The sequence below is a fragment of the Pithys albifrons genome, chromosome 2 (genome assembly GCF_047495875.1).
Source record: "Pithys albifrons albifrons isolate INPA30051 chromosome 2, PitAlb_v1, whole genome shotgun sequence".
Classification (NCBI taxonomy): domain Eukaryota; kingdom Metazoa; phylum Chordata; class Aves; order Passeriformes; family Thamnophilidae; genus Pithys; species Pithys albifrons.
Window position 1 is genome coordinate 71,772,351 of NC_092459.1, and position 27,487 is coordinate 71,799,837.

At 38.0% G+C, this 27,487-nt stretch overlaps 1 protein-coding gene across 1 annotated transcript; it reads left to right on the forward strand.

Moving 5' to 3' along the window:
• The first annotated feature begins 3,186 nt into the window (after positions 1-3,186).
• Positions 3,187-27,149, forward strand: CEP43 (centrosomal protein 43). Its single transcript, XM_071549440.1, has 12 exons — positions 3,187-3,460; positions 13,448-13,501; positions 15,353-15,407; positions 16,016-16,104; positions 16,895-17,029; positions 18,064-18,147; positions 19,582-19,799; positions 22,563-22,672; positions 23,248-23,316; positions 24,052-24,091; positions 24,734-24,827; positions 25,268-27,149. Exons 1-12 carry the CDS (start codon positions 3,314-3,316, stop codon positions 25,340-25,342), a joined length of 1,170 nt encoding a protein of 389 aa, XP_071405541.1. The 5' UTR covers positions 3,187-3,313; the 3' UTR covers positions 25,343-27,149.
• Positions 27,150-27,487: the final 338 nt, after the last annotated feature.

The window sequence follows — 27,487 nt, forward strand, 5'->3', positions numbered from 1 at the left end:
CAATACGAATTTCCTCTCTGAGGTTGCCAAATTAACACTTTGGACTGTGAAAACTAAACCGAAGGACAAGTTTCCCGATAAGGTGGTTTTAAAGAGAGATCCAAAGCTACTCTAAAATACTGTATGCTCCTAAGGTACTAGGACAAAGAAGCCATACTTTTATGTCACAGTATTGTAAAATAGTGCATGTATTATTAAAGAGAATGTATTTGAGGAATGTGAGAAAGATAGATAATGGAGAGGTATGCTGGATAACCCTCTCCTCAAGACTTTCCATTTTAATATTTCTCTGTGTACTGTGATCTTTTATTCCTTTATTGACCTGATGCTATGACTAGAAATTGGTAAAAGAAATGAGGAAATGTCAGAACATTTAAAAGTTGTCTTTTAAATTTCATGAAAACATTTTCCTCAAAAAATTCTCAAAAAATGTAGTAGTATCCTATATTCCTGTATGTTTATATGCTGAAATGTGTGGCCTGGAAAACAAAAAAAAACAACCCAAAATGAGGTTGGCTTGATTCATCTTTCTTAAAGCTTTTCTATTAAACATAACAGATAGAACCAGCACATCCAGGTAGACTTCTTAATGTTAAGAAAACATTTATATCTATTCTGAGCACATACACACATTTTGAAATCTATGTAATATTCTCATGTCCTAATATTAAGTCAATGACTTGGTCCATGCATGATTTTGAAAATTTAAATTTGATTTAAATTGTGTTAAGAGCCTGTGTAGCGATACCTTTCTAGGATTTCCATACGGATAGACTTGGGAATGATATACATTCAAAATTTCCTTCAAACGTGAGACAGCTTGAGGCAGTACATTGCAAGAGGAAGCTGGATTGTGCTTTGCTGCCCTCAAAGTGATGAATGTTTAGCTAAGCAATAATCTGGTATTTTGCAGAGCTTAAAAGGGGTTATCTGTTAACTGGATTCAAAATATTCTACATGTATTTGAGAGCTGGAAACCACTGTATCTCAAATGCTGAATTGAATTTTACAAATTATAAACTATCTTCTACATTTACCGAATTTTTTTCTTTTGCTCTATATTTCCTTTACCTCCATCAATTACTTTGTCAAGTGGGTTTTGTTTTTCCATTAAGTTTGGAGATCTAGTGTACAAATAAAAATGTGATGCCAGACATTACATTTGTGCATTTATTATTTTCTTCAGGCACAATTTTGAAAAATTACATTGAAAGGATTGTGTTCTTCCTTAAGAAGTGCAGCGTTGCTGTTTGACACAATTTTATGCAGAAGTGAAAGACTGCTAATGTTTCCAAATTGTAGGACTTCAAAATGCAGTGCTGTGTTCTCTGGGTGGCTGTGGGAACAAACTTGGAGCTCCAGCAGTACATCCCATGGGTTCACTTTCTGTAACTACTTGAAGGGAAGTTATAGCCAGGTGGGGGTTGGTCTCTTCTCCCAGGCAGTCAGCAATAGGACAAGGGGGCACGTGCTTAAGCTCTGCCTGGGGAAATTTAAGTTGGAATTAGAAAAAATTCTTTCCAGAGAGAGTAATCAGGCATTGGAATGGCCTGCCCAGAGAGGTGGTGGATTCACCATCCCTGGAGGTTTTTAAACTGAGATTGGACGTGGCACTGAGTTCCATGATCTAATAAATGGGCTGGAGTTGGCCCAAGGCTTGGACTTGATGATCTTGGAGGTCTTTTTCAACCCAATCTGTTCTATGATTCAGCAGGAGGGTGGAGTGAACACCTGCCTTCCCAGGCCTGGCCGAGTCTTCAGGGCATGCCCGAAGAGTCAGTGCACGTGTTTTAAAAGCAGCTTCCAGCAGTGCCATGCCCCATCTGAGAGTTGTACCCACTCCCTTGGAGCATTCCTAACTTTATGATATTTATCATATATTGGAGTTCAAGAGAAATCATGGACAGTTCAGCATGACAAAATGCAACACGTAGTGCTGTGGATTAAGCATTACAATTTACAGAGCTTTAAACTTTTTGTTTGAAGCAGCAACAACGAACATGCTTGTTACAGAAGAAGAGCTCCAAATGCCCTTTCGGTGCTGCTCGGCCCCGGCTGCCCCTGTACGCCCTGGCCGGAGCAGGCAGGCTCGGCGGCCACGACCCGCCCAGGTGGGACACCGCCCTCCTGGTTTCCTCCGCAGAGGCCATGGGGGACTGCACCGAGCCCGGGGGCGGGAGCTGCCGCCCCTTAAACCCAAATGCAGCGCGGCTGCAGCCACCGGGTTTGAAGGTAGTGTGGTTTAGCGTTCAGAATCACAGACTATTCAGAGTCGGAAGGGCCCCACAAGGATTGCGTCTGGCTCCTGGCCCTGCACAGGACCATCCCCCAGAGTCACACCGTGTGCCGAGAGTATCATTCAAACTCTTCTTGAACTCTGTCAGGCTTGGTGCTGTGACCACTTCCTTGAGAAGGCTGTTCCAGTGCCCAACCACCCTCGGGTGAAGAACCCTTTTCTGTGTGTAGTGTATGTAAGGCCAAACTTCGCGAACAAAGCTTTGGGCAGGGCTCTCCCCACGTGGGTGTGCCCTTCCAGCCTGCGCAGTGGATTTTTTAGGTGAGGCACAGTGTGTGCAGAACTGGTCCCACTGTTTAAGTCCTAAGGTCCATCTGCCACGGCCGAGCGAGCTTGGACAGTGACAGTGAAGTCCTCGGGACTGTCCCAGCACCTGCTACTAACCGGGGCTGACCCTGCCGAGCATCCGAGTTCTGACCGGATGGGATGGCAGGGAGGCATTGAACTGCCAGCGTACGGTCCCCACTGAGACTCGAACTCAGGCCCTTGGGATTCCGAGTCCAGAGTGCTCTCCATCATACCACAGGACTGCCCAAAACCCTTTTTCTAATATCCACCCTAAACCTCCCCTGACACAACCTCGGGCCATTCCCTCAGGTCCTGTCACTGGTCACCACAGAAGAGACCTGTGCCTGCCCTTCATCTTCCCCTCATGAGGAAGTTGTGCACTGTAATGAGGTCTCCCCTCAGTGTCCTCCAAGCTGAACAGACCGGGTTACTCAGCTGGTCCCTTGGGTTGGAGTGTGGCAGCAGAAGGGAGGCTCTGGGGCCGCTGACGGGCCCGGCGGTCGCGCCGTTCCGCCGTTCCCGCCGCCCTCCTTTGAACTTCCCGCCCGCGCCCGCGCTGCGCGTTCGCCGCCGCAGTTTCCAGGCTCTGCGGGTGGCGGAGGCGCCGGGTGGCCGCGGCCTGTCTGCATCACCTCTCGGGCTGGTGCCGAAGGCAGCGGCTGGCTCAGCCCGCCCCGCTCTCTCGGGCGCACCGCGGGCTGGTGCCTCCAGCGGCGGCGGCGGCGGCGAATGTGCCGGGCCCGTCCCGCCGCTAGCGCGGTTTGGCGGTTGTCAGGGAGAAGCAAGATGGCGGCCGTGGCGGCGGAGGAGGACACGGAGCTGCGGGACCTGCTGGTGCAGACGCTTGAGAGCAGCGGGGTGCTCAATAAGATTAAGGTGGGGGAAGGAGAGCCTCCCACCCTGCGGAGAGTGATGGCTGGCGCCCGCCGAGTGTTAGAGGGGCCAACGCTTCCCGGGCTTCGTCCCCTCTCTCTCCCAGTTCCAGCCGGTGTTCCCGGCTGGGGCGCTCCCTCGGCGGCGCGGCCTGGCGGCGGCGCCTGCTTTCCCCGCCGGGCTCCTCGGCCACTCGTGGTGGAACTGGTCCGAGGACCCGGGGCCTGAGCGCCGCCCGGGCACACCCCCGCGGCCGCGGGAGTGCGGGATCCCCCGGGAAGGGACGGGGACGGGAGCGCGGGGCCGCCGCAGCGAACCCGGTCCCGGCTCTGCGGGCTCCCCCTCCGAGGTACCGTGTGGCCTCAAGAGCCCCCTTGCTGCCGCAAAACTTAGGGCTGGAAGCATTCTGCTGCCGGGTGGTGCGGGACAGGGTGGATAGAGTTTATCCTTGCTTCGATAATTCGACAAAAATACAAAAAATACACCAGCCAAGTGGGAGTTGGTCTCTTCTCCCAGGCAGTCAGCAATAGGACAAGGGGGCACGGGCTCAAGCTCTGCCAGGGGAAATTTAAGTTGGAGATCAGAAAAAAATTCTTTCCAGAGAGAGTAATCAGGCATTGGAATGGCCTGCCCGGAGAGGTGGTGGATTCACCATCCCTGGAGGTTTTTAAACTGAGATTGGACGTGGCACTGAGTGCCATGATCTAGTAAATGGACTGGAGTTGGCCCAAGGCTTGGACTTGGTGATCTTAGAGATCTTTTCCAACCCAATCCATTCTATAATTCTATTCTGTGATTCTATGATACGGAAAGTACCTATTGAAAATTTCAAGTGGGAGTTGTTGTGGGTCACTATTTAAACACTGTTCTTTTTGAGTGTGGGTTGCTTGAGCTGTGCCTTGAAGGCTTGCTAAATCTGGAAACTCTCTGGAGATGCTACCTGCCTACAGTGAACAAATAATGCCATGTTAAGAAAATATATGGAGCACAGTGGAGTGTACACTGCTTCCAAGTCCGTGGTGTAGCCTCAGCTTGTGTCAGAAAGGGTTTGAAAATTGGTCCCATGGATTCTTGTTCAAATTAGAAGCTTCCAGTAATAATTAGGGTGTATAGTAGAGAGCAATACCGGTAAGGAAGCCGAAAAATAGATGAGTTCCCTTCCATGCTAAAGGAGAAATGAAGTGTAGATTTCACATCCAGGATGGTGACATTTATCCACAGTGCTCTGTTTTAAGCCTTCAGAGGTGGATGGTCATTGCTGATATTTCAGGAACAGTTCAATAACTGGAGTGGTTAATGGAAGTGAGAGTATCTTTGTGTATGTACTTTGAAGTCTACTGCATTTTGGACTGATCATACTTTTCAACAAAATAATATTAAAATAGTAATATTAAACCCACTGTTCTCCTCTTTCAAATGTAGGATCCCTATTTAAACTCCCTACGTAGATGAAGATTGTAGCTCTTGCAACTGTAGGGAGACCTTTTTCTAACCAGATATGAAATAGGCCTTTTGGGCCACCTGTTGACTGCTCACATAGTGTTAAACAATGAAAGCATGGTGATAATAAAATTGTACTTAAAAAAAGGAACCCAAGGCATTTGGGTCACATTGACGTTACAAAGTATAGCTTCTTAATTCCTGCCTCTGTGCAGTAGTAAATTATTTTGCTGCAGTTGCCAGCTCATTGAGTTTCGTGTAAATATATTTATTGTAGTTCATTATTCTCTGATGCTAAAAAGTGTGTGGCATCCAATATTGTGTAAGAGATCCTTAAGGCAAACTAGTAAATAGCTTAGAAAACTGCAGCCTGCATCCTACCTGCATCTCTTTTTTATAGCAGGAGTTACTGTTTGATAACTGGTATGCTTATGGCTGGGGCTGCTGATTGGAGGAATTCATGGTGGGTTTTTTTCCTTAGCTTTAAACCTTAATTGGCAAGCAAGTTTGATGGCTTTGTTGATTGATAGTGTTAATGACTTAGAGAATTGGTTCTGCAAGTATCTGACAAAAACCCCTTGCAGAAAGAAATAATGTTGAGCAAGTTTTCTTAAAGTGTTTCAGTTGAAATGGATTATACCATCCATTAAAATAATTGCAGTCATCCTTTAATTAAAATAAATTAAATATAATTTTGATCAGTAGTGTTTGATCAATAGAAAGCTCTAATGTATTTGCGATCTATTGAAGTAGCTATATTAAAGAGAAAAATAGGAGATAAATGTAAAGCTGCATTCTGATGAAGCACTGTAGGTAAAGACAGGCCTGGAAGTATTAGAATTCAAGGGGAATTATTTCACAGGATGCAATGTATCTGTCAGCTAATACATTTTGTAACATAATGACTGAGTAATTTTTAGAAAAATTTATTGTGATACCTTTGTTCTCTATTAGAACATGATTTTATAATGGGTTTTAGTTTATTAGTTTATTCTTATTTTGAGCTTAATTTCTTGGGTACATTGGTGTTGATGTAAATTAGTTAGCTAAAAAATTTTACATGACATTTTAAAAATATGTTCATGATTTTTTCTATTACAAATTTATATTAGAGTTTGAGCACTTGAGTATTTAATGAAGTCATATTGTGAAAGCCGGAAGATGTGTAAATGTATTTGCCACTGTTTTGCGGAATAAAAACCCTATAATCCAGTGAGGTTATAGAGAGGTACGTTTATTCTGGCCCAGGGCATGTGGGGGATAGCTCCTCCAAAACATGCACACCTAGCTGAGTTAACAATGGGTTTATATGCAAATAAGTTATACATATTTATTTTTCTTTCATGCATAAACATTATTATTTTCTTAGAGAAGGCAGAATTATTATAATGAGTCTCAAGAACTGATTTCCATTTTCTCCGTCTCAAGCCGCTCCTTCTTGCACCTGCGCTGTTCCTCCTGGTAATTCAGAGTGGTGGTCTGTGGGGGTCTTTGGGGATGAAGTAAGTCATCTTCCTCTTGTAAACTTTTTACCTTTTGCTCAGAACTGGTTCAAACCAGTCTTGTTCACAACTTTTGCTGGTCTAATTGGACTTACCTTGTTCTTTTGACATGTTTTCTGATTTATCATGGGGTATCCTGGCTGTTTTAATTGGCCTGAGCCTCTTGGTATTGCACCTTCAAGGACAGTGTGGGTTTTTACACAGTGAGCTAAGCAAATTCCATGATAAGTATAAAAGCGTAAGTAAAATAAGAAAATAAGTATTATCATTAGTCCTAGGTAAATAAGCATAAGTAAAATAGGCATAAACAAAATGAGCATAAGTAGAATAAGCATAAACAAAATAAGCATCATAAGCCCTAAGTAAAATAAACATAGGCTCCCCCTTCCCCTCTCCCCCATCACCACTTGCATTTAAGAATTTCCTGTTTTCTCTAAGCTGCAATATATGTATGTGTGTATATCTATACATCTATATCTATATATAGTTTGTTAATCATTGGAATTAGTCTGATAGATAAGACAGCTTTCTAATGAATTCTGTAAACATGCAGAATATAACTGGATATTTGGATATTTGTACTTCAGTGAAAATTATAACTAAGTCTGTGTGATTGTGTACAAATGAGGATGTTGTGTCTTGAAGAGAATGTGATCTTTCTCCTAGGCAGCCTGTCATCATCGCAAAAAGGAGCCATTCTGCTTCTTACTGTGTTTCTTTGTTATCTTATTTTGGCTTGGCCTGGATCTTTTAATCTCTTTTGTTGTGGAAAAATTAAGTTTATGTTACCTGAATTTTGCATCTTCTCTGGAACTTCTTGTTGCTACAGATAATGAGAGAGGTTAGAATCACTCATGTCATGTGCCAAGTAAAGCTTTTGGCCAGCAGATTCTGCTAGTTTCTTACTAGTTTGCTTTAAAACCTAGACAGCTGAGGTACTGGCAAAAAATCTGATGTTAGATAGAATAAAAGTACTATTTTTTAAAATGAGATGTTAACTGCATGCATGCATATTGGTCAGTGAAAATTGTCCTATTTGCTTTTGCATCTTTGTTTCATATATCATAATGAACAATGCTTTTAAATGTCTTAGAATTATTAACTGTCATGACAAGCATGCTCTACACTGCAGTGTCCTCTCCAGTTTTCTGCATGTCGTAACTGATTGCTTGTTTTAAAGCAAAGTCAGTTCATTTCTTGGAATCAAGGACAATTGTTATTTTTTAATGTAACATCTATTTCTTTTCAGTTTTATAAGTTAAGTAAAGCACAACCATCTATAATTATTTCAGATAAACTAACTGAAATTCGACATCTAAATATCAGTATGGTCCTCATAACATCGTGCTTGTATCCTGCTTTGGGAACATGAGAATGGGAACTTTTTGTGACGTGCTTATGACAAATGTAGTTGTGGATATTTAGAATTTATTACTTTAGGTGTTATTACTCCCTTCGTGTTATGAATTCTTCCTTTTTCGAGCATTTTTTGTGTTTTCAGTTACGTTGCCAGCAAGTTTAACTTTCTTAACCAATTAAGGCTGCTGACAAAAAACGGTCATGCAAACAATACTTGACTTTTCTTGCTCTGTCATGGATGGAATTCTGCACTTCACTCACAAGAGAGAAGCAGCACTATATTGATATAGAGTAGTAAGTTAGCAAAGTTCAGTGGTAAATGGAACAGTGGTTTAACAAGATGCAGTGGGGAAGTAACTTGATTATTTACTGCATAGATGAGCAGAGTCAGACAAAATTCCACTCTTAGTCCCAGACTTGGTCAACTGTTTATGTCTAAAGGATTATGTATGCACAATCAATCTTTCATGTCACTAAGCCAAGGTTTCAAAATTCAGCATGCAGAGGGGAGAGCACACCACTGCAATCTCAAGGATGAGGACCTCACAGATCTTGCAGATTGAGAAGGACTGGGTGAATGCTGAGTAATTCTGGTAGCGAAGTTGCTGGTTATGGTTTGGTACCATCGTTGGATTTGTGATGCATATCTGGTATACAGCAAACTGGTACCGAGCTGTTCAGCCTGATGCACACAGGGCTTTATCCTGCGGTGATCACGGGCAGTTAAATGACTTAATCTTCTGCCATTGCCCTTTCCAGAGCAGCATCCTGCTCTGTGTCTACCAAGGTATATTACAGCAATTTTGGAGTTAGGAAGTGGAGATGCTGAAAGTTGTGCAGTGAAGTACCCACATGCCACTAACTTTTATATGTGCGAGGGATTATTTGTGCTTGTGCATGCATGGGACTGCTCCGTAGTGCTGGAGCAGATGGCAGTGATACATGCCTGTGTTTTGCCTGGAAGATCTCTATGCAGTTTATCTTAGCAGCAATGCTTCTTTTACCCTTCAAAATCCTATGCATTGCTTCAATCATTTCACTGCCCCAAACATACATTTAACCACACCATCCACTGATGCACACACATCTTGATAACAATTTGTGAGTGCAAGATTGCAGGCAAGTTTTACAACTCCAGCTGGCTCGTTGCAGGTATCTGAAGTGAATTTCTACCTTATTGACACTTGCTGTACTCGCCTCCCACATGTTTCTTAGGGAATGCACAAAGTTGCCAGTATGTGGCTTTAAAAACTATATGTTCAGCTGCTGAAGTGGTCTCTGAAGGTTTGTAGAAATGATGTTGAATGATGCATGAAACAGAGAGCAAGGATTTGTTAAGTACCAGACAATGTCATTCTCAACTGTACTACACGTAGAAAGCATTTTTTGAAGTTTAAGTCACTGCTTTTGTGAAGCCCTTGCTTATTCATGTAAAATATTGCCTCAGGAGTAGAAAGTATGTATAAAATTTGATAGGAAAACATAATTTTGCTGAGATCTCTTTGGAAGGTGTTGGGATATTGGAATGCTTGCAGGTGAAATATGTAGATGTGCAGAGGAGATCAGCATGCAAGGAATAAGCCATATTCACAGTTTCTGCTTGTTATAGGAAATGTCCTTGGCCACTGATGTGCCAACATGCTTTGAGGCATAGAAATGAGTTTGGAGCCCACAGGCACTTTGTTACTGGAAAACATTGTCTCAAGTTTTGTCCTAGGAGAATAAGTTCTCTTGTTGAAGTTGTGGACAGATGCATTCCAGCACAATGAAAGACATAGCACAAGAAAAATAAAAAGAGAGAACTCCAAGTATTTGCTACATGTTGTGTGGTTTGGAGTCTGCAAGCAGGATGTAGTTACAGGCTACAGGTCATTCTTCAGTCCTGGATGGTCTCTATCTTATCCTTTTACTTTTCATCCAGTATATGCTAAGGAAGCTGCTGTGGATGGCTTTTACAAGCATACTAAATCAGACTAATTACCTTCTTAAGGTGCATGCTTGTTGTCTTCCTATTAAGAGCATATTTCCAAATTAGAAAGGCATTTTTGAGCTGTCACCTAAAAAGTGTGTTTGGGTAGCTCTTTAGATAGAAAGGCCAGGCAGGGAACTGCAGATTAGGTGAACTGTTTTCCTGGACACTACTTAGGATAGATGCAAAAGGCTCTGTATTTAGAATAGGGTAAACTTACCCGGGTTCTGAAGAGGGGGTTACTACAGTCAATGCAGAAAATATGCTTTCTTTCATGTACTACCAACTTCTGATTTACAGTAAACAGCAGTCAGTAAAAAAAACAGTTTTGTCTGATGAGCCGTAAATTGTTGGGAGAAAAAGGGGAGAAATGTACTTTTGTTTCACACATTTCTCCAATACAGACCATAGTTGTCATATACAGCGTTAGCCTTACTCATTTTAGCTAAATTCAATGAAATCAAATTGCTGTCTCATTGACATGAGCTCTTGCCTGATAAAACTACTTAGAGATAGAAGAGAATGGGCATCTTCCAGAGAATGAGAAAGAAGTTTGTAGGCTTGATGGATAGTAGACACTGCCACCCACCTACCTTGCTGATCAACATCTGTCTCTGTTGACATAACCCTGTTTTATTGAAGACTTGGGAAGGATATGGATGGGGAATTTGATTATGAAGCTCCAGTCTGCTTTACTACTAGACTGAATAAAATTCTTTACGATGCATTTGGATTATGTTGAAAACTGCCAGCAGAACAAGGCAGTGGGCAATAGGGAAATGTGGAAAATGGCAAAAGCAGATTGTAACAGAGTATGGAACACAGATTGGGCTAGTTTCAGAGGGTAGTAGAGCAAAGACAAATGCAAACTCTTCACACTTACTAAAACCAAAATGAATATGAGAGTGCTGTAAGTGGATTAATCTGTGTAGTTACATAAACCTTCATGTCTCTTGGTGGGAGCTAATTGCTATGGCCGTACCTGATGATGATGATGGTGAGCTCAGTCTCTGGTGCTGAAATTCTCTGTGATTGGTCTCAGATCCTGAAAAGCCTGTATGACATTATCCATCCTATTTAGTATGATTCATCTTGTATTAGGGTGATTATTCCTTCAGCCTCAGCTTTGTTATTATTACTTTTTGCTTTGTTCTCTCTGAGTTTGAGAATTACTGCTTTAATTTCACATGGATTCAAGTATATGGTTCCATGTCTAAATTTACTGAGATGATGTTTTTGGAATATGTTGTTATGACCTGAGCAGTACTCACCTCAAAGGACACACATCAGTGTGTTGTAGTGGTGTAAACTTTCCTTGTGGAGATAGTACAGGCGTGTGTATCTTCAAACATATTGGGATGCTTGCAGGATTGAAGGGTCAATGCATATCTGTGGAAGGGCTTTAGGGTGGTATTCTAGATGATGAAGGCAGGCTAAAGGGAGTTGTCTTAAATACCAGTGGCATTATCTTCTGATGAACTCCTGACCTTAAGGTTATTAATTGGGCACTAAAGTAAATAAAGGTGAACCAGCTATTAATGGGGAATGGCAACATCTGGGAGAAACCAACCCTGTGTCATTAAATAAATAAGAGCACCTCAATTTGTAGTTAAAAGCCACTGGATTTGACCTAGAGGAGTGGAGCAGGCAAATAATTCCAGTTATGTAAAAAAAAAGAAAAAATAGTTGTGATATTGTTCCAAAATTCAAAGAGGTCAGACTTTGGATCAGCTGATGTATTGGCAACTGCTTCAGACAATTTTGTTCTACAGTCCCATGATCGAGACCCTTGAGGGAGTTTACCCCTCCCCGTGTGTAATGGCTGATATGTTTTATTTTGAACAGTTGTAGTAGCCAGTCAGGAATGCTTTGTTATTTTTATTCTTCTCTTATGTATGTGTATTTGGTTTCTGTGGCATAAGGGGGAAAAAAGCCTGACAAACATGTTAAGTTTATCCTAGTGACTAAGACTAAATAAACAAGTTTTTAGCTCTTAAAGTAAACAATTTATAAACGGCGGAGGAACTGGATTTCACCAACAAGCTTATGAAGTTTATAGTGAAGACATTTTATTACACAAAGCACACAGTTTATATAGGGTTAGGACTACAGCTTATTGGCTAAAAGAGTTAACACACCACCACGCCAGATACTTCAATTGGTTAAAGCCTATCTCTCACAAGTCCCATGTTTATATTACTTCATCCAGGCTGTTTTCGTGCACCTGCAGAGTCCTGTGAATTCCTACTATGTGAATTCTTGGGGAGTAACCTCCTCCCTATCAGCCAGCAGCAGCTGAGCTCTTTGCTGCTTCTGGCTGATAGCTCAGTCTCACAGGGTTTTTCTATAGATCTGAATTGCTCACTTTTGATTTTACTGTAACAGCAAGCTGTTGGTTGGAAAGTTAAATGTAAGCTGATTTTGTAAGAATAACATTTAAATTAATGGGGTGTAAGAGGTTTTGCTGATTGACTACTATAGCCCAGCACCTGAAAAAAGAGGTAAGAATAATAAATAAATTAATTGCTTATAAGAGGATTTTCTAAACGAATGCTGTATTCCAGCAACTGAAAAAATGTGACTGCAGTATCAATATGACCATTACATAAAATTATGGTAAGCATTTTACACTTCTTTTCATAAGTAATCATTTTAGTGTTTTTGCATTACTTTTTGTGCTTTAAAAAGGTGTCCAAAGAGGGTTTTGCTTAGAAAGGAAACGTTTATTTATCTCATGAAAGGATATTTTACTTCTTTTTTTTCAGTGGGAGGGAACAGTTACGGGGTAATCCATGTTTAGTTACCTCTCGTAATATACTTGAGAAAGTCCAAACACTCTTCATATTCTTTTTATTCCTAGTTATGGAAATAAATCTCTTTAACACTCTACTTTCTTCTTTACTCTTAAGAAAACTTTCATGCACTGTCTTTTTATAGTTTATTACTGTAATGTTGTCTATTGACTGACTTACTTCAAAATGTTGTATTAAGAGCTGATTAAAGTGGCAAACTACTTCATCAAATGTGTGTTATCCATTTGATGCATTCAAAGAGAGAAGTAGAGAACCTCCAATGTTTACAAAATTTAAGAAAGTAGGCAAGGTTTAAGCTTAAATATTCCAAGTAGTCCTTAGAAGAATTCTGGTTCTTGATAATAATATATTTAGAATCAGTTAGGTAAAACCTTACTACAGGAGTATTTGGATGACTGGGATGCTGTTTTCCTTGAGAAACCAGGTTTTTTGAGTGTAATCTGACAAATTACAGGAATTTGTATATCTTAAATTAACTTTTTTAATGGGTTGTTCTACGCTATTTCCTGAATGTTTCCTGAATGAATTGTAAATGAAGGGTAGATGTTTCAAAGCTGCCTGAAAGAGTTGGATGTTTAAGTCTTGGAAGAAACTAGTCGGAGATAATGTAGGTACTTTGGAGTCCTTTTATGTACAAAGAAGTAATTTAGAAAGTCTTGTATCAAATTCTGCTTCCCTCTCACCTCCCTGTGTTGTTCTCAGGCTGGAAACTATTATTTCTCTGCCTCAAGTCATATTGCCTGTAATCTTAAGTGTTTTAATTGCACTGATGTAGATTACAGTCCATGCCAAGTTGCTTGAGGAGAAACAAATAGCTGTTAAGCTGTTTGCTGGCTCTTTGCATTCAATTTGCTTTGGGAAAACAGTGCTTATAGAAATGCTGTTTTGTTTTGGTGTTATTTGACAGGCAGAGTTGCGAGCAGCTGTGTTTTTGGCATTAGAAGAACAAGAGAAAGTAGAGGTAAGAGAACCTTAAAAAATAAATGAGAAACTAAAAAACGTCCTGGTAGTTTTTATGTAGAATTAAATATAATAGCTTTAATACTTTCTATTTGTGAAATGTAAAAATATAAAATATGTATTTCTGTGTAAGAGTACGTGTAAAGAACACAAAACATCAAGGTGTTTCCTGATATTTAAAAGTAGGAATTGTTTAATAGCCTTTTGAAATTGTAATTTTGAGTTACTATCTCTGATGAGTTTATATTGCTCCCATCCAATTGACCAGAATACCTAAATATATTCTCTATCAAATGCTTATATTAAAAAAGATACCTAGTTGAATCATCAAGATTTTATCAAATCAGAACAATGTCTTTTGAAATCAAAAAACCTGTTCTATTTTCAACAAGTGTATTGTGAAAGTGATTTAATGCAGTAAAATGCCAGCTACCACAATGCATTTGGTATTTCCCGTAAGGATATTCTAGGCTTGCCTCAGGATAATTTGCTTTAATACTTAAGGTTGAATTCTTAATTAGCAGGTAGACTATGTAGTGATACTTTGTCAATATAATATTTAAGAGAATTGTATACTATCAAGATTACATAACAAATCTGTGGTATACAGATACCAGTCTTGTGACCTCTTCTGCTGCCAACATTGCTTCATTTCCTGTGTCTTTCCATTTTCTAGAACTGGAGAGTAGGAAGTGCCATATGTCCATCCTCTGTTTCATAAAGAGGAATGGAAAATTATTCTGTTCCTCTACTGGTTAGATGGTTGTGCTTTTTCTGGAAAGTGGCTTGACTGAAACAGAGTATTGTGACATTGGTAAGGAGTAGAGGTAGTTATTTTATGGTACGAGATTTCGTATTCCAGAAACGTAGCATAAGATTGCTGAAGAAGCCATGATGGAAGAGTGATACAGCAGATCAAGTGCCATCTCTTCTGGGAAACTTCAGCATATTATTACAGAGTATCCAGAGAACAACCTCATACACTGTCTAGAGAGTAGCACTGAAGGGAGAGTTGCTGCAGTAGATTTCAGCTCCCCATTTCTCAAAAAGCTTATCATGGTATTTTAAATTTGCACTGTAGACACTGGAAGTATATTAATATCACTGCTCTGAATTCCTAAATATTAAACAAGATAGATTTCTGTTTTTCAGGCAGCACTTTTTTGTGTGTGTGCTGGCGTTTACAACTGTAGTGATAAATACCTATAACAGATAGATCCTTTTCTTACCCAAAACATTTTGATATGTTAGGAATGGCATTTAGAATTTGTTTGGAAAATCCCTGAGCGGTTTTGACAAACTCAAGCATAGCACGTTGATTTATTTCTACTTAAAAATTAAAATTGAAGAGGACAAATCCAGCAAGGGAGGAAAAAAACGTTTTCATCTATCTTTGAAGGCTTTTTAAGTAATAGAAGATTACTCAATACAGATTTGTGTACAAGTAATTAGCACCTTTCACCCTTTGTCTAGAAAACTTGTAAATTTCTGTTTCTTAAAAAGCTGGACTGAATGTCTTTAAACAAACTTCACACTATATTAGAGGAGCAACCTGGGAAGTTAACTGCTTACCTTACCTTTTTAGTCATTAAGTAAATAAAAATCAGTATGCTATTAAGAATTCTGGTGAAATTACTTTAGTTCTGAGACAAATTTAATTTTCCTAAATAAATGTAGCTTTTACTTGTAGGTAGTAGAATTAATACTAAGGTATATTTTGAAGAAGTGAATTACATATGCAAGGCATCATTGTGGAACTGAGTACACCAAAACATTGGCTTACTGTGGTTTTCAATTTCTTGCTAGCAGGAAGATGATGTTAATTACTGTTTGAGTTTTTTCTTTTTGACAGAACAAAACACCTCTGGTAAATGAAAGCTTGAAAAGTTTTTTAGGTACAAAAGATGGTGAGTTCTTTGTTTATTATATACTTTTCAAAATAAAAATAGGAAAAAATATTAAATCTTTGAATCTTACTAACAGTACAGTCTTTGTGACATGAAGAATGCTTTTGTTCCTTTCAGATGTTGTAATTACTGTTCATTCAGAATAAAAGTCAATCTATAATTTTTGAAGTTAATATTGCTGAAGTTGTATTTTTAACTAAGGTGACTAATGCATTTAAATTAAGATTTCATTTTAACTTAAGGTTGTGTTAACTCCAAGAAATCCTAGACCAACAGAAAGAGTAACCAGTGAAAACTTACTGTAGAGGTACAGAAGTGAATACACACATAGGAGAAATCTCAAAGTGATGTTTTTAAAACAGCTAAATAGTTTAAATAATCTTATACCTGAACTTTGTAAGCAAGCTCTGTGCTCTTGTGGTATTACTGACTCAGATGATTCTGATGTAATGGCTGAGTTAGATAGTTTGGGAGTGTGTGTACAAATTCGCTATGTGGTGCTAGTTTGCTGAATGTGTAAATGATGTTGATACTGAAGCTATGCTCATGTTAAAACTTTGAAGTAAGAATTCTGTCTGGTATATTTTTACTCTTTATTTCCTTTTTAGGTCGCTTGGTAGCAGGTCTTGTTGCAGAATTTCTACGGTTTTTCAATCTTGATTTTACGTTGGCTGTTTTTCAGCCTGAATCAAGCACAGTAAGATACATTGTTTGTATCCTATGTTGACTGGACTGCATGATGATAAATACAGAAGCTGTAGCAGATTTATTTCAGCCACTTGCTTGTTTTTATAGTAAAGAATTATTTTTATCTTATGTCTGTAAAAAGTACTTTTTGTCATAAAGATGCATTTTGCAGAAAAGTGTGCTAATATGAGTATTTCCCTTTATCAAAAATCAGTACTTGATAATTATGAATTAACACATTAATAATTTTTGTGGAATCATAATAGTATGTGCAAAAGAATACTCCAGCATTTTTTGCCACTAAGTTTACTATGTCATAATATTGAGTTCGTGTTGTTGCATGAAAATTGAAATAATGATAGTAATGTACTCTGAGAGAAATTTCCGTGAGACCAAGGATTTTGTGCAGATATACTTGACCAAAAGCAGTTCAGTTGTGAGGGACCAACAATGATAGCATGCTAATGATGGATTCTTGCATATTTAAAACAACTTTGCATGATCTATGACAAGTTCAGGTATAGATCAGAAGTAAATTATGCAATAGGTGGTATCCAGAAGATCTGTAGATGTGACACTTGGGCATGTGGTTTATTGGTCAACTTGGTGATCTTAAGGGCCTAATGATTCTATGATTTTATTACTTTAGTCCACATGCAACAGAAAGTTTTAAGTAATCAGTGTTTAGTCAAAATATGAGCTGTGTTAAACAAGACACGAAAGGTTTTTTATATTACAATATGTAGTTTCTTTTCTGACAGTTATATCTGTATTTGATTCTTTTTTAAATTCTCCTTCAGCTGAATGGCCTAGATGGTCGAGAAAACTTAGCTCGAGATTTGGGAATTACTGAAGCAGAAGGAACTGTGGGTGGTCCCCTGTTGTTGGAGGTTGTTAGGAAGTGTCAGCAGAAAAAGATTTCAGGAGGTGGAGAAGTAAGTAGTATTAAGATGTTATTTCTTTCTTTCTTTATAATTCTTTATTAATTTTCCTTTCAATAATGAAAAATAAGATGAAATTAAGAACACTTGACTATTGTTATACACTTTATGGTTGTTACTATATTTTGCCTTCAGCTTTAATTATTGGAGAGATAAGAGATAAACATTATGACTTTGAATGCCGCCCTAGTACTGTTTACTAATATTCTGCCATAGCACAGTTCTTGTCCAGTGGGCATCCCTCTGGGAGGAAAGACAGGTTCAGCCCGTTGGCTGATCCCAGAAATGATGATGGAGTCTTCCCTAACTTCTCCCCGTTTTTATTTTACTTTTATGCTATTGCTATACGTTTAGGTGGAGCTTGAGTGACTCGAGTCATACATGCTTTTGTTACTGATTGGTGTAAGATTTTCTTGCTCCCTGTAACATATAGTCAATAAAATACAGAGCGCATGCTCAGTGAGGGGTGGTTGTACCTTGGAAGAGGGTAACTTGGAGATGGAGTTAGTATTATACTTAGATTATAATGAACCAAGTTCATCCAAGGAGAGTGTTTTCACCACAGCTGCTGGTTCAACAGCAAGATGACACCTCCTCTCTCCCTTGATTGGCAGCTGCCCTGAGGTTTATCAGCTACATGGAACCATTGAGTTCCCCTCCCTGCAAGAGTTGCAACAGAGCTTTACTGCAGCATCTCCACTCTGCTCTATCCTCCGTTTCATCCTTCTTAGCATGCGCTTAGGGTTGAAGGCTGTGTTGTGTGGGCAATCATTGTGCAATATATTTCATGCATGCCAGCTGCATTTCACCCAGGACACAGCAGCTGCACTTCACCCTATAATGTCCATACTGTTGTAACTTATGTTAGAACATGAATATAACTTCCCAGTTTTCTCTTTATTTTACCCCCAGGCACAGTGTCACAATTTACAGACTGTGCAAGTGGGAATGGTAGCCTTGTTTATTGTTGCATGGAATTATGACAAAATTAAATATATTTTTAATAAGGGTTTATATGAAAATTTTAGGTGGCTCCAGTTCTAAGTGACAGCCAATGCCCCACATCAAAATCATCTAATGGAAAGTCAAGTACACATTCTACACCAAATAAGGTAATATTGTTTATATATAGTAAAAAGCTTCATGGCATGCATTAGAAGTAAAAGAGAGAACTCCTGTGAAACGGCAAATATGGTGGCATTCACTTAAATGATCTGCAAGTTGAAAGTATTTCACTTTAGCAGAACTTTGATACATGAATTCAAGAAAAGACCAGCTGTTGTGCTTGTAGGTTCTCAGATGACATAGTAGCAGCTTGCTGCTTCAGGGCCCAGAACAGAAAAGTAGCTATAGCTTCTCTTTTGTTCCAGTCAGTCTATCATTAAGCTCTTAATTTTCAACAACAATTCTGCTCCTTTAGGATACAAAATTAAAATGTCGTTACTACCGCTTAGGGGTTTGAGTACTTCTTGCCCTAGAAGAACTGAGCTGCTGAAAGCAATTGAATGTGATTCTGTGACTGAGATAAAATGGCCTTGGTATGAGAAAGACTTACCAAGGTAATTTTAACTCTCATGGCCTATAGTTTGAAAAATTTAGTTTAACCTTCTGAATGAAAGTTAATGAGTAATAAATAAATACATGAGACAGTACAACCTGCATATATGTTGGATTAAATCTGGATTAAATAATACTGTTGGTCTTGTTTCAAAACTGTGCTGCTGTCAGTGTGTAGAAAGGAAGTTAATGTGATAGATCTTTTACTGGCTGAATTTTAATAAGTCTAAAAGAAGGTAAAAACAGCAGTACTCCTTTCTAGCTGGAAAAATACTATTAAAAAAAATTTCTTTCACAGCAGTTTGATTTTCTAGGTAAATTTGAATATTGTTCTTTGGGCCACAAAGCCTTGCAAAGATACAACCTAAATTTTATGACTGTAGGCCTAAGCAATAAACGTGATACAAAGACTGAGAGTTATGTACTTCTAAAGTATCTTGTTTGTGTCCTTTTTGTTTTTAGTATTTGAAGGGAGAATGTATCAGTAACTGTAGTTTTCTTAGCTTATCACTTTAAAACTTAATATTATATTGCAAAGATTACCATTTCATATGGAAGTTAGAGTAATTTGCATGGTTTCTTTTGAAGACAATGGCTACAACTAAGAACATTCGTTTATAGACAAGTTGAAAAATAACATGAATGAAGCATAAGAATCAGTCTGTCTGTAGATTTCTGTATTCTTTAACCAAAATATTTTAAAATTGTTGGCTTTTATAATAGGAGTTATCTAGATAGCAGTGCACAGGATAGATAGAACTGAAATTTTAATGGCAGCAACAATAAAGAACACTGTCTAAAGTGATGAAACGACTTTTTTCTCCTGTGTGATTCTTAATGATAGTAATAAATTTATTAGTACTTCTCAGGAATTTGAGCTAAATTTCAAAAAGTGATGGTAGGTATATATTACGTGTTGTGTGTTTATATTACCACTTGGAGTATTACAAGACATAAATACTTACTCCTTTCACTCTTTATCTTTCAAGGCTGCTGAAAACACTCAGAGTGATACCAGTGTCTCATCAGGGGAAGCAAGCAAAAGAAGCATTCATTTTCTGCCTAATGAAACAAAAGTAGATCCTCAAATAGAAAACAAAGAGTTCAATACCAAAGAAAAAAGTGATCCAGCAGTGGATGAGGATGATGATGAAGGAGACTCTTTCTTTGATGATCCTATACCCAAACCAGAAAGAACTTACGGCTGGTAGGTAACATGAATGTTCTACATAATACTGGTTTATTTTGTCCTCATCATGGTTCCAGACCTCTGAGAGCTCGTTGTTACTTGATTATTTGCACGTGTATGTGCAAGTATTGAGTTCTATTCTGTAACATTTTGCTTCTGAAATACGCATTTCTCTGGCTATTTTTTGCAATGCACAGTAGCCTCTGGGATCTCTTGGGGATGTACATTGAGTGGAAGAATCCGTATTGCTTCAAGGTCCATCAGTTAGGCTAAATGATGTTCCCAGCCTATTCCTTCGGTGGAGGGAACGTGTGTGAGGCATAGACATCAGTGTTTCTTTTTGCAACAGAGCTGCTGTGGTAATCTGTACTAAAGGAAGTGGACAGTGATAGGAATAGTGCTTTAAATACCTGTATGGCTTTGTAAGGAGTACAAAAATAGTATAAACTGGCTCCATATACTGTAATATTAAGAAAAGTTTTCTCAGACTTGGTTGTAATAATGCCAAGGTCATGGGTTCAATCCCCTGTGTGGGCCATTGACTTGAGTTGGACTCGATGATCCTTGAGGGTTCCTTCCAACTCAGAATAGTCTGTGATTCTGTGATTTCCTCTTCACATTGCAACACCTTTTGTGTGCAGTTCTGAGTGAAGTGTTGTTTCTTCTGTGTATGCCAATTTTGCAGATGCATCTGAAGCTCATTTTTTGTTGTTCATCTGTGGAGTCTGATGAGTGAAAACATATAATTTGAAACGAGAACTAGCGACAGCTACATAACAGCTTTGTTATAAAACTGGAAAACCTATCTTTGTGTTATCATGTTGAGTTATCTTGAAGCGTAGTTTAGATATCACTGCTGAGAACTGCTGTAGGATTATTTCATTGTGTTCATTTGCTGTGCTCAAGTAATCAGAGAATTGCTCCATTTTATCAGAGATTAAAAAGATGTCACAGAATCATTTCTAAGTCAGTTTGGAAGTAGCTCCCTTCACGTTGGCTTTATTCCCCAGATGTGTTGATAGTGGGCAGAGAGCATAAACATTTTTGTATTATGGCTTCAGTAGATGCTTACTCATAGAGTGGGATCCTTCTGGTACAGCACAAGGCAATGACGCCAGGTAAACCAGGTGTCTTTCTAGTAAGTTAATGGACTTTTTGAGAAAGATTGTTTATAATAGAGTTTTTGTTGGATGTATTTAGTTGGAGCAAAATTTTTTCCCTCAAAGAGCATTTGTTTTTCCCTGGAAAATATTGTGTGTTACAAATAACACTATGGTATTTCTTTTATCTTTTTCTTCTTGCTAATATCAAGATTAAAACTGTATCTGAGTGCATTTACTCCTTACTCAAGAGCTCATTCAACTAGCCTTTATTCAAAGTAACCACTGTAGCAGGTGATTTAAATGATAAGTTGGAAAAATTAGAAAAGTCTGGGAAAACTTCTGCATAATAATATTTATTAATTTCTTATTGTTTGAGCATTTTCGTATGAAAAGATGGGAAATTCACTTTGAAAGTGGATAAATTGGATAATTTTTTAAAAGACCATCCAAGAAAGAGACTCTTTTAATTATTCAGTAAAGTAAGGATTTTTTTCCTAGTAGGGAAATTCCCTACAGAAAAGAAAATTTCAGAATTTTGTGTGTCTGTAGTAGAGTCACAGCCCACCAAGTAGTAATTTGTGGTGCATGTTATTGTGATGTATGTATTGTAGTTATGTCCCATAATAAGGTTTTCTGAATATGTTAATAACAAATGAGCTAGAATCTCATTGTAAGGAAGCTGTCTCTCCTGAATCTTTCACTTCTACCCTCCTGACAACTCCTCTATAGGAGAAAAAAGGGATTTCTTCAGGTGAAATCCCTCTGTGGTAGGTTGTGTTGGTCTGCCCAAGTCCCAAGGCGTCAATAGGTAGGAGAGGCACCAACAACGCTTGTTTGCAATAACGTAATTTCTTCATGGAAGCCTTACCTGTTCCTGTAAGAGGAGTGCACTGGAGGGAAAGGCAGCAAGCAATTACTAACGCCAGTGTTAGAGATGATCCAAGCACTCACTGGCTTTAGGTCTCTGACCTGTTGTTCAAAGTTTTGAAGCTTTTTAATGTGTGATGTTACACATGATGTTGTGGTGATCTGTATATAACAAATGATTCAAATGTTGTCCATTGTTAGTAGGAATGGAATCACAGTAGCAAACTGTTCTGGCAATACTAAATGCAAAAATTTTGGTCTCTTTTAATTATGTTTCTTCATCCTTTACTTACAAGTAGGATTTGAATTAAGTAGTAACCAAATGAACTTAAACGTGTGATAATGAGATCTATCATCCTATAACAGAGAGGTTTTCATTTTGTGAACTGACTGCTCTTAGAATTAATATCTCCATCAGACATAATCTCTTTTAATTGTAAAACAAACTAAAGTACTGATTTATACCTGAATCTTTCTTCTTTTGGCTGCGTTTACATGTGGGGTTAATGAAAGGTCCCTTGATAAAAATAGTGATGCTGATGAAGATGCAAGAGCTCTGTCTGTGAGGGAAGTCAGGAGAAAGTCTTTGAATGGGTGAGAAAGTGACTTCCTTAGTAGATGTTGTGCTTGACACGTGTGCCAGTAAACTGCCTACTGTTTTTAAGATTGCAGAATGAGTAGTCCTTTCTCCTTCCTCTTTTATGCTGTAGTAATGCTGTTGTAGTTTTATGAAAATTTAATAAAAGAAAAGAAATTAACTATGCACATTTTACAGCTCTGTGGAGTACTTATTTTATTTGGTTTGTTTTAGGAAAACTGAAGCCAATAAAGCAGGAGGTCTAGCATCCCTTTCTGATGCACCCCCTCTAAAAAGTGGGTTAAGCTCCCTGACTGGTGCACCTTTGATAAAGGAGTCTGATAGTAAGTTTTCATATGTTTTTGTCTTTTGATTATTGTAGAAGATATTTCCTGTAATGTAATGAGTGAGCTACTTGTTCAGATGGAAATGTGATAGCGTATGTGGCCCCCTCCTGGCTGTAATGTGCTTTACCGTCATGCTTTCTTCACTGAGTGATTGCATACTGGTTTTTGATGCATTGTGCTACCATTTTGAAGCATGAAATACTTTTTTACTGTGTGTACATAAAGCAGTTTTTATGTGTATGTAATTCTACTGCTCAGTTTTTAGCTGAAATAGATTTACTCCTTTCTATTGTTATCTTACATTATTTGCACTAGTTCTTTAGGGATATTTGCTTTCACATTATAAAATCTGATCCTGAGTACTGGGAGATTATCCCTGTTTACTACTTGTGTTTTTAAATGTTATGAATTCAGACCTGAAAATTTAATGTAATATTGCCATACTATACTATAAAAGTATATAAGGTTCTTATAAAGGAGCAGTTGCTATAAATGGTTGATTGGTATGTTTGAGTGGGATCTTATTGAAGAGTCATAAATCAGATTTCTGATATAAATGCTTTTGTTTACAGATTTGAATAGAAACTCTGTTTTGAAAGACCTGCGGTTGGTGAATGCAAAACTGGGATCGTTAGAATTAGGCAAGTAACTGCTAACATGAGGAAGCTCTGGTATTTTTAATTGTAAATTCTGGCCCAGCTTCTTAAAGCAATCTGAGAAACTGAAATACACATATTGAACTAAAATCTTTAGCTTTCAGTTCTGACATTCTATTTGACACCATTGTGAAGCTGCCTGGAGTTAAGAGCAAGATGTGATCTAAAAGAATACAGAAAAGGGAAAACTGATTGCCTTGTGAATTAATATTCTACACATGGAGCAAAAATTTGATTCATTCTGTGCAAACATTTGCTAACATCAAGTGATAAATTTTGTTGTCTAGGTTTCTATAAAAAGAATGGGTTTGTATTTGTGGTAAAGGACAGCCTAGTAAGTATTACTGGTTTTCAGTGTAATATTTATTTGCCCTCCACATCTTTGAAAGTTGCCTTGTTAGCATTAGGTACAATATGAAGAAGATGTGATAGAAGAACAGTGTGTTCTCTCAAAACAGAGCTGCCAAGTATTGAAAATTTGTATTCAGCAGTGTAGTCAGCATCCTGAAAACATATGTTCAGTTTTGAAACAGTTTGTGTTAGCAATATTCAGATTAATTAATGACAAACATAACTGATCTTTCTAATCTGTGCAAGTAATTTAATCTACTCCCACTTTAGCTGGTTGTAAAACCATGTATTTTGGTGCAAGAATAGATTATTTTTTTGCCTTTCCCAAAAAGAAAATTTGTTTAATTAATAGCTTTTAAACTTATTTAGGAAACGGAGATGATGATGAATATGCTGATGATTTCAACAGGTAAGAGAAGGATTATACCTCAGTAGGATAGTGTTTTATGCATGATAAGCATGTCCACTAGCATATTTGAATTGTTTCACATTGCAGACAGTCACTATCGCTGGAGTCTGTATTTCTGAACCCTTTTAAACTTCAGTTTGCTGTTTTAATAGATTTATGTACAAGTTAAAAACCCAAACAAACAGGTCTCTTTGTATAGAGGTAATGAGTTCCTTAAAAACCTACTGCTAACTTTAAGATGATACTTTGTTGTTTTTTTGTGAAAGAGATTTGAAATTTTTTTCCTGAACCATGCACTTTAAGTTTAAATACTGTTAGTCAATGATTCTGTTATATGCTGAAATACTCAACTGGAAAGTAAAGCATCATGGGAACTGAGTAAAGAATACTGGCAACCTCATCCTTATGATGTGAAGGTATTGGTGTTGTATAATGCATGGTAGAGCCCTAACTACTTCTCAGTATTTATCATGGCTTCGTTGAGGTAGAAAGCCATTAGTTGTTACGGGGTTTTAAGTAACTACACATTTAACTTGCTAGGAAGTGAAATCCCAATCAAATGTCAGGTATAAAGTGAATGTCATATCTGGATGTTTGAAAAGGAAGTCTTATTTCTATGATTATGGTTTTCTTTCTCTTTAGTACTAGTCATCGCTCAGAAAAAAGTGATATCAGTATTGGTGAAGAAATAGACGAAATTTCTGTGGGAACAGAAGAGTCAAATGCCAGTGATAAAGTATGATTATTTTTAAATTGTTGCTCTTGATAGTCTTCTTATCTTGTCTTGACTTTATTTTTAACCATCTGTGAAGTAATGTGCCATTATCCTAAGTTCCTAGGTAACATGTTAAGGTTATATTATTTGTTATATTCTGTATTTATCCCTACCAAGTTAGATACTATAATGATTTAAAAACCCCAAAAACTTCAAAAACCTTACAAAAGTTGTTCCAGTAGCACATATCACTGTCCCTTTCTAGGGGTGTAAAATGTATTTGAGGCTGGTTCAGTATGCAACATACAAGGGTCTTAACCCCATTAAGATCTGTCTTAGCCTCTCCTAAAGGATTATGAAATCTCGCTGAAAGAGCTTGAGGCTAAAAGGATGGGTGAAGGACTACATTACATAAAACTGTTTCTGTGATTTCTGAGTTTGCAATTTCATTTCTTTTCTAGCTTGAAAGCATCACGCAAGACCTTACCATTTCTCAGTTAAGTGATGTTGCAGATTATCTAGAAGATGTGGCATAGAACTGGACAGCAAAAAATGTTTCATTGTGCTGGACTAGAAGACTGCTTGGATTATTAATTTCAGACAATCACTTTTTGCTGGAATGTCCACTCCCTATTTGTGCCTTGTGTTTCAAAAAGACTGTTGGTGGAGAAGGCTTTTAAATATTCTTTACAAGAACTAAATTCAGTGGTGTGTTCCCGTTTGAGTCTGATATCACAATTACTTACTTCATTCAGTTGGTTCAGCCAAACCTTTTACAGCAGGAGGTGGATTTTCCAAACAGAATGTCCATTGCTGGCAGTGGGCGTAATAAAAAGCAGTTCATAGAAGGGCATCAAGAAAGAGGCATGTGACTTTATAGTGAACTTGCACTGTTATTTTAACAGTCCAATTTTTTTTTAAAGATAACCAAAGCAAGAACCTTCAAAGGTAGTGGTTCAACTCATATTTCTTTTAACACAATTTTATCATATTCATGGTAACTCTAGCCACAATACCTAATTACTCCAGACTTACTTGAAACTGCTGTTTTACAGACTCTTCTGAAAGTTGGACTGTATCTTTTTTAAAGTCATATCAAACTGAGAGTATCTAAACTCTTAAATCTAAATTTAGCTATATTTAGGAGCTAAATTTAGCTCTAGTCTTAACTCAGAATATTCTTGTTTAAATATGTTTGTCAGACCATTGATGTTAAGACCTAAGCTCTTTTTATGTATGATAATTTCATCAATGTTATCTGTTGTTAGCTCACAAAAAGTAATTTTATATGGATTCACAATCATTAATTAAATCTTAATGGGTTTTGTTAAGTTTTTAACAATGTGGAAATGCTTTGTGGACATTTATTACTGGGGGCTCTTCATGTGCTGCAAGCTCCCTTTCATTCTTGAAAATCCTTGTAAAGTAAAAATGCGCGCCAAAAAGTAAAACCACTAACCTTCTGCTTTTCAGATTCTGACTGCTCTACAGATTTAAATACAAATATTTAAAAATACCATACCGAAAACATTATGGACACTACGTTCTAGCTAAGAGCAAATTCTTGTATTTTCATGGTATTCTTGCAAAACAGGGTCAGTAATGGAAATGTTGACAGTTCTTTGGCAATACTGTTGTACGTGGCGCTGCTCTAATATATAGGTCATGGACATTTGTAATACTGAAACAAGACTTCAAAATGTGCACTTTCTGAGCATCGTGAACACATTTGGAAACTAGACATGTAAGTGAATATAAATAATTTAATTTTAACTTTTTGTCTCTTTTTAGACTGTGATTTTTTTTTTCAGCAACATGGTTGGCCTGTCATCAGTGATCATCACAGTGGAAGTAGCATGCTAAACTAAAGCCATTGGTTAAGCATATAAAGCTGCTACTAGCACTGGAAGCTGACTTAAATCTTTTTTTTTGCACTGGGCCAGCAGGCCTGGAGCCGTGCTGAGAGGTTAGGCTTGTACATAACATAAATGATTTGAGAGGAGAGAAAAAGTGTGCCTTTTATTTATGTGCACCCCAAAATAGCCAGCAAAATTAAGCATTAGAATATTCGATCATGGTATTACTTTTTAACTTTGTGCCATATTGTAGCAGCTGAGCACAGATGAGAATTTTTTTCACCGCAGAGTCAGTGTGCCATAGACTTCAAGTAGCAAAAATGTTACATGATACAGCCTGTGTAAAAAACTCTTTTATGGATAGGGGAACCTGTGCCTCAAGGTACTATGTATGAAAAGTTTGGTTGGGAATTTTTTCTTTCTTTTTTTTTATATAAGAGCAACAGCATGTCTGAAGGAAATAAAATTCCACACGAACATCTGGGAACAGTTGTTTTCTGGCATTCATTTTTAAGGTGTGTGGAATAACACAGGTGCAGTGTTGTTTGCTTTTTTTACATGTCTTGGGAAAACATGATGTTCCATTATCTGTTAGCTATAGGATATGTGGCAATTTATCATACCAAAAGAAACAAAACTTTTATTAAATTATTTCTAATTGCATTTGAAGATGTGGCCTTTTCAATAACTAATTAGATATTTTAAGTGTTACCATGACTCTTTTTAAAGTTGAGGGGTGTTCTCTCACCCTAGGAGTTAATAGCAGGCCTTGCACTTTGGCTCTAATTAAAGGAAATACCAAAGGTGGTAAGTCTCTATGCTATT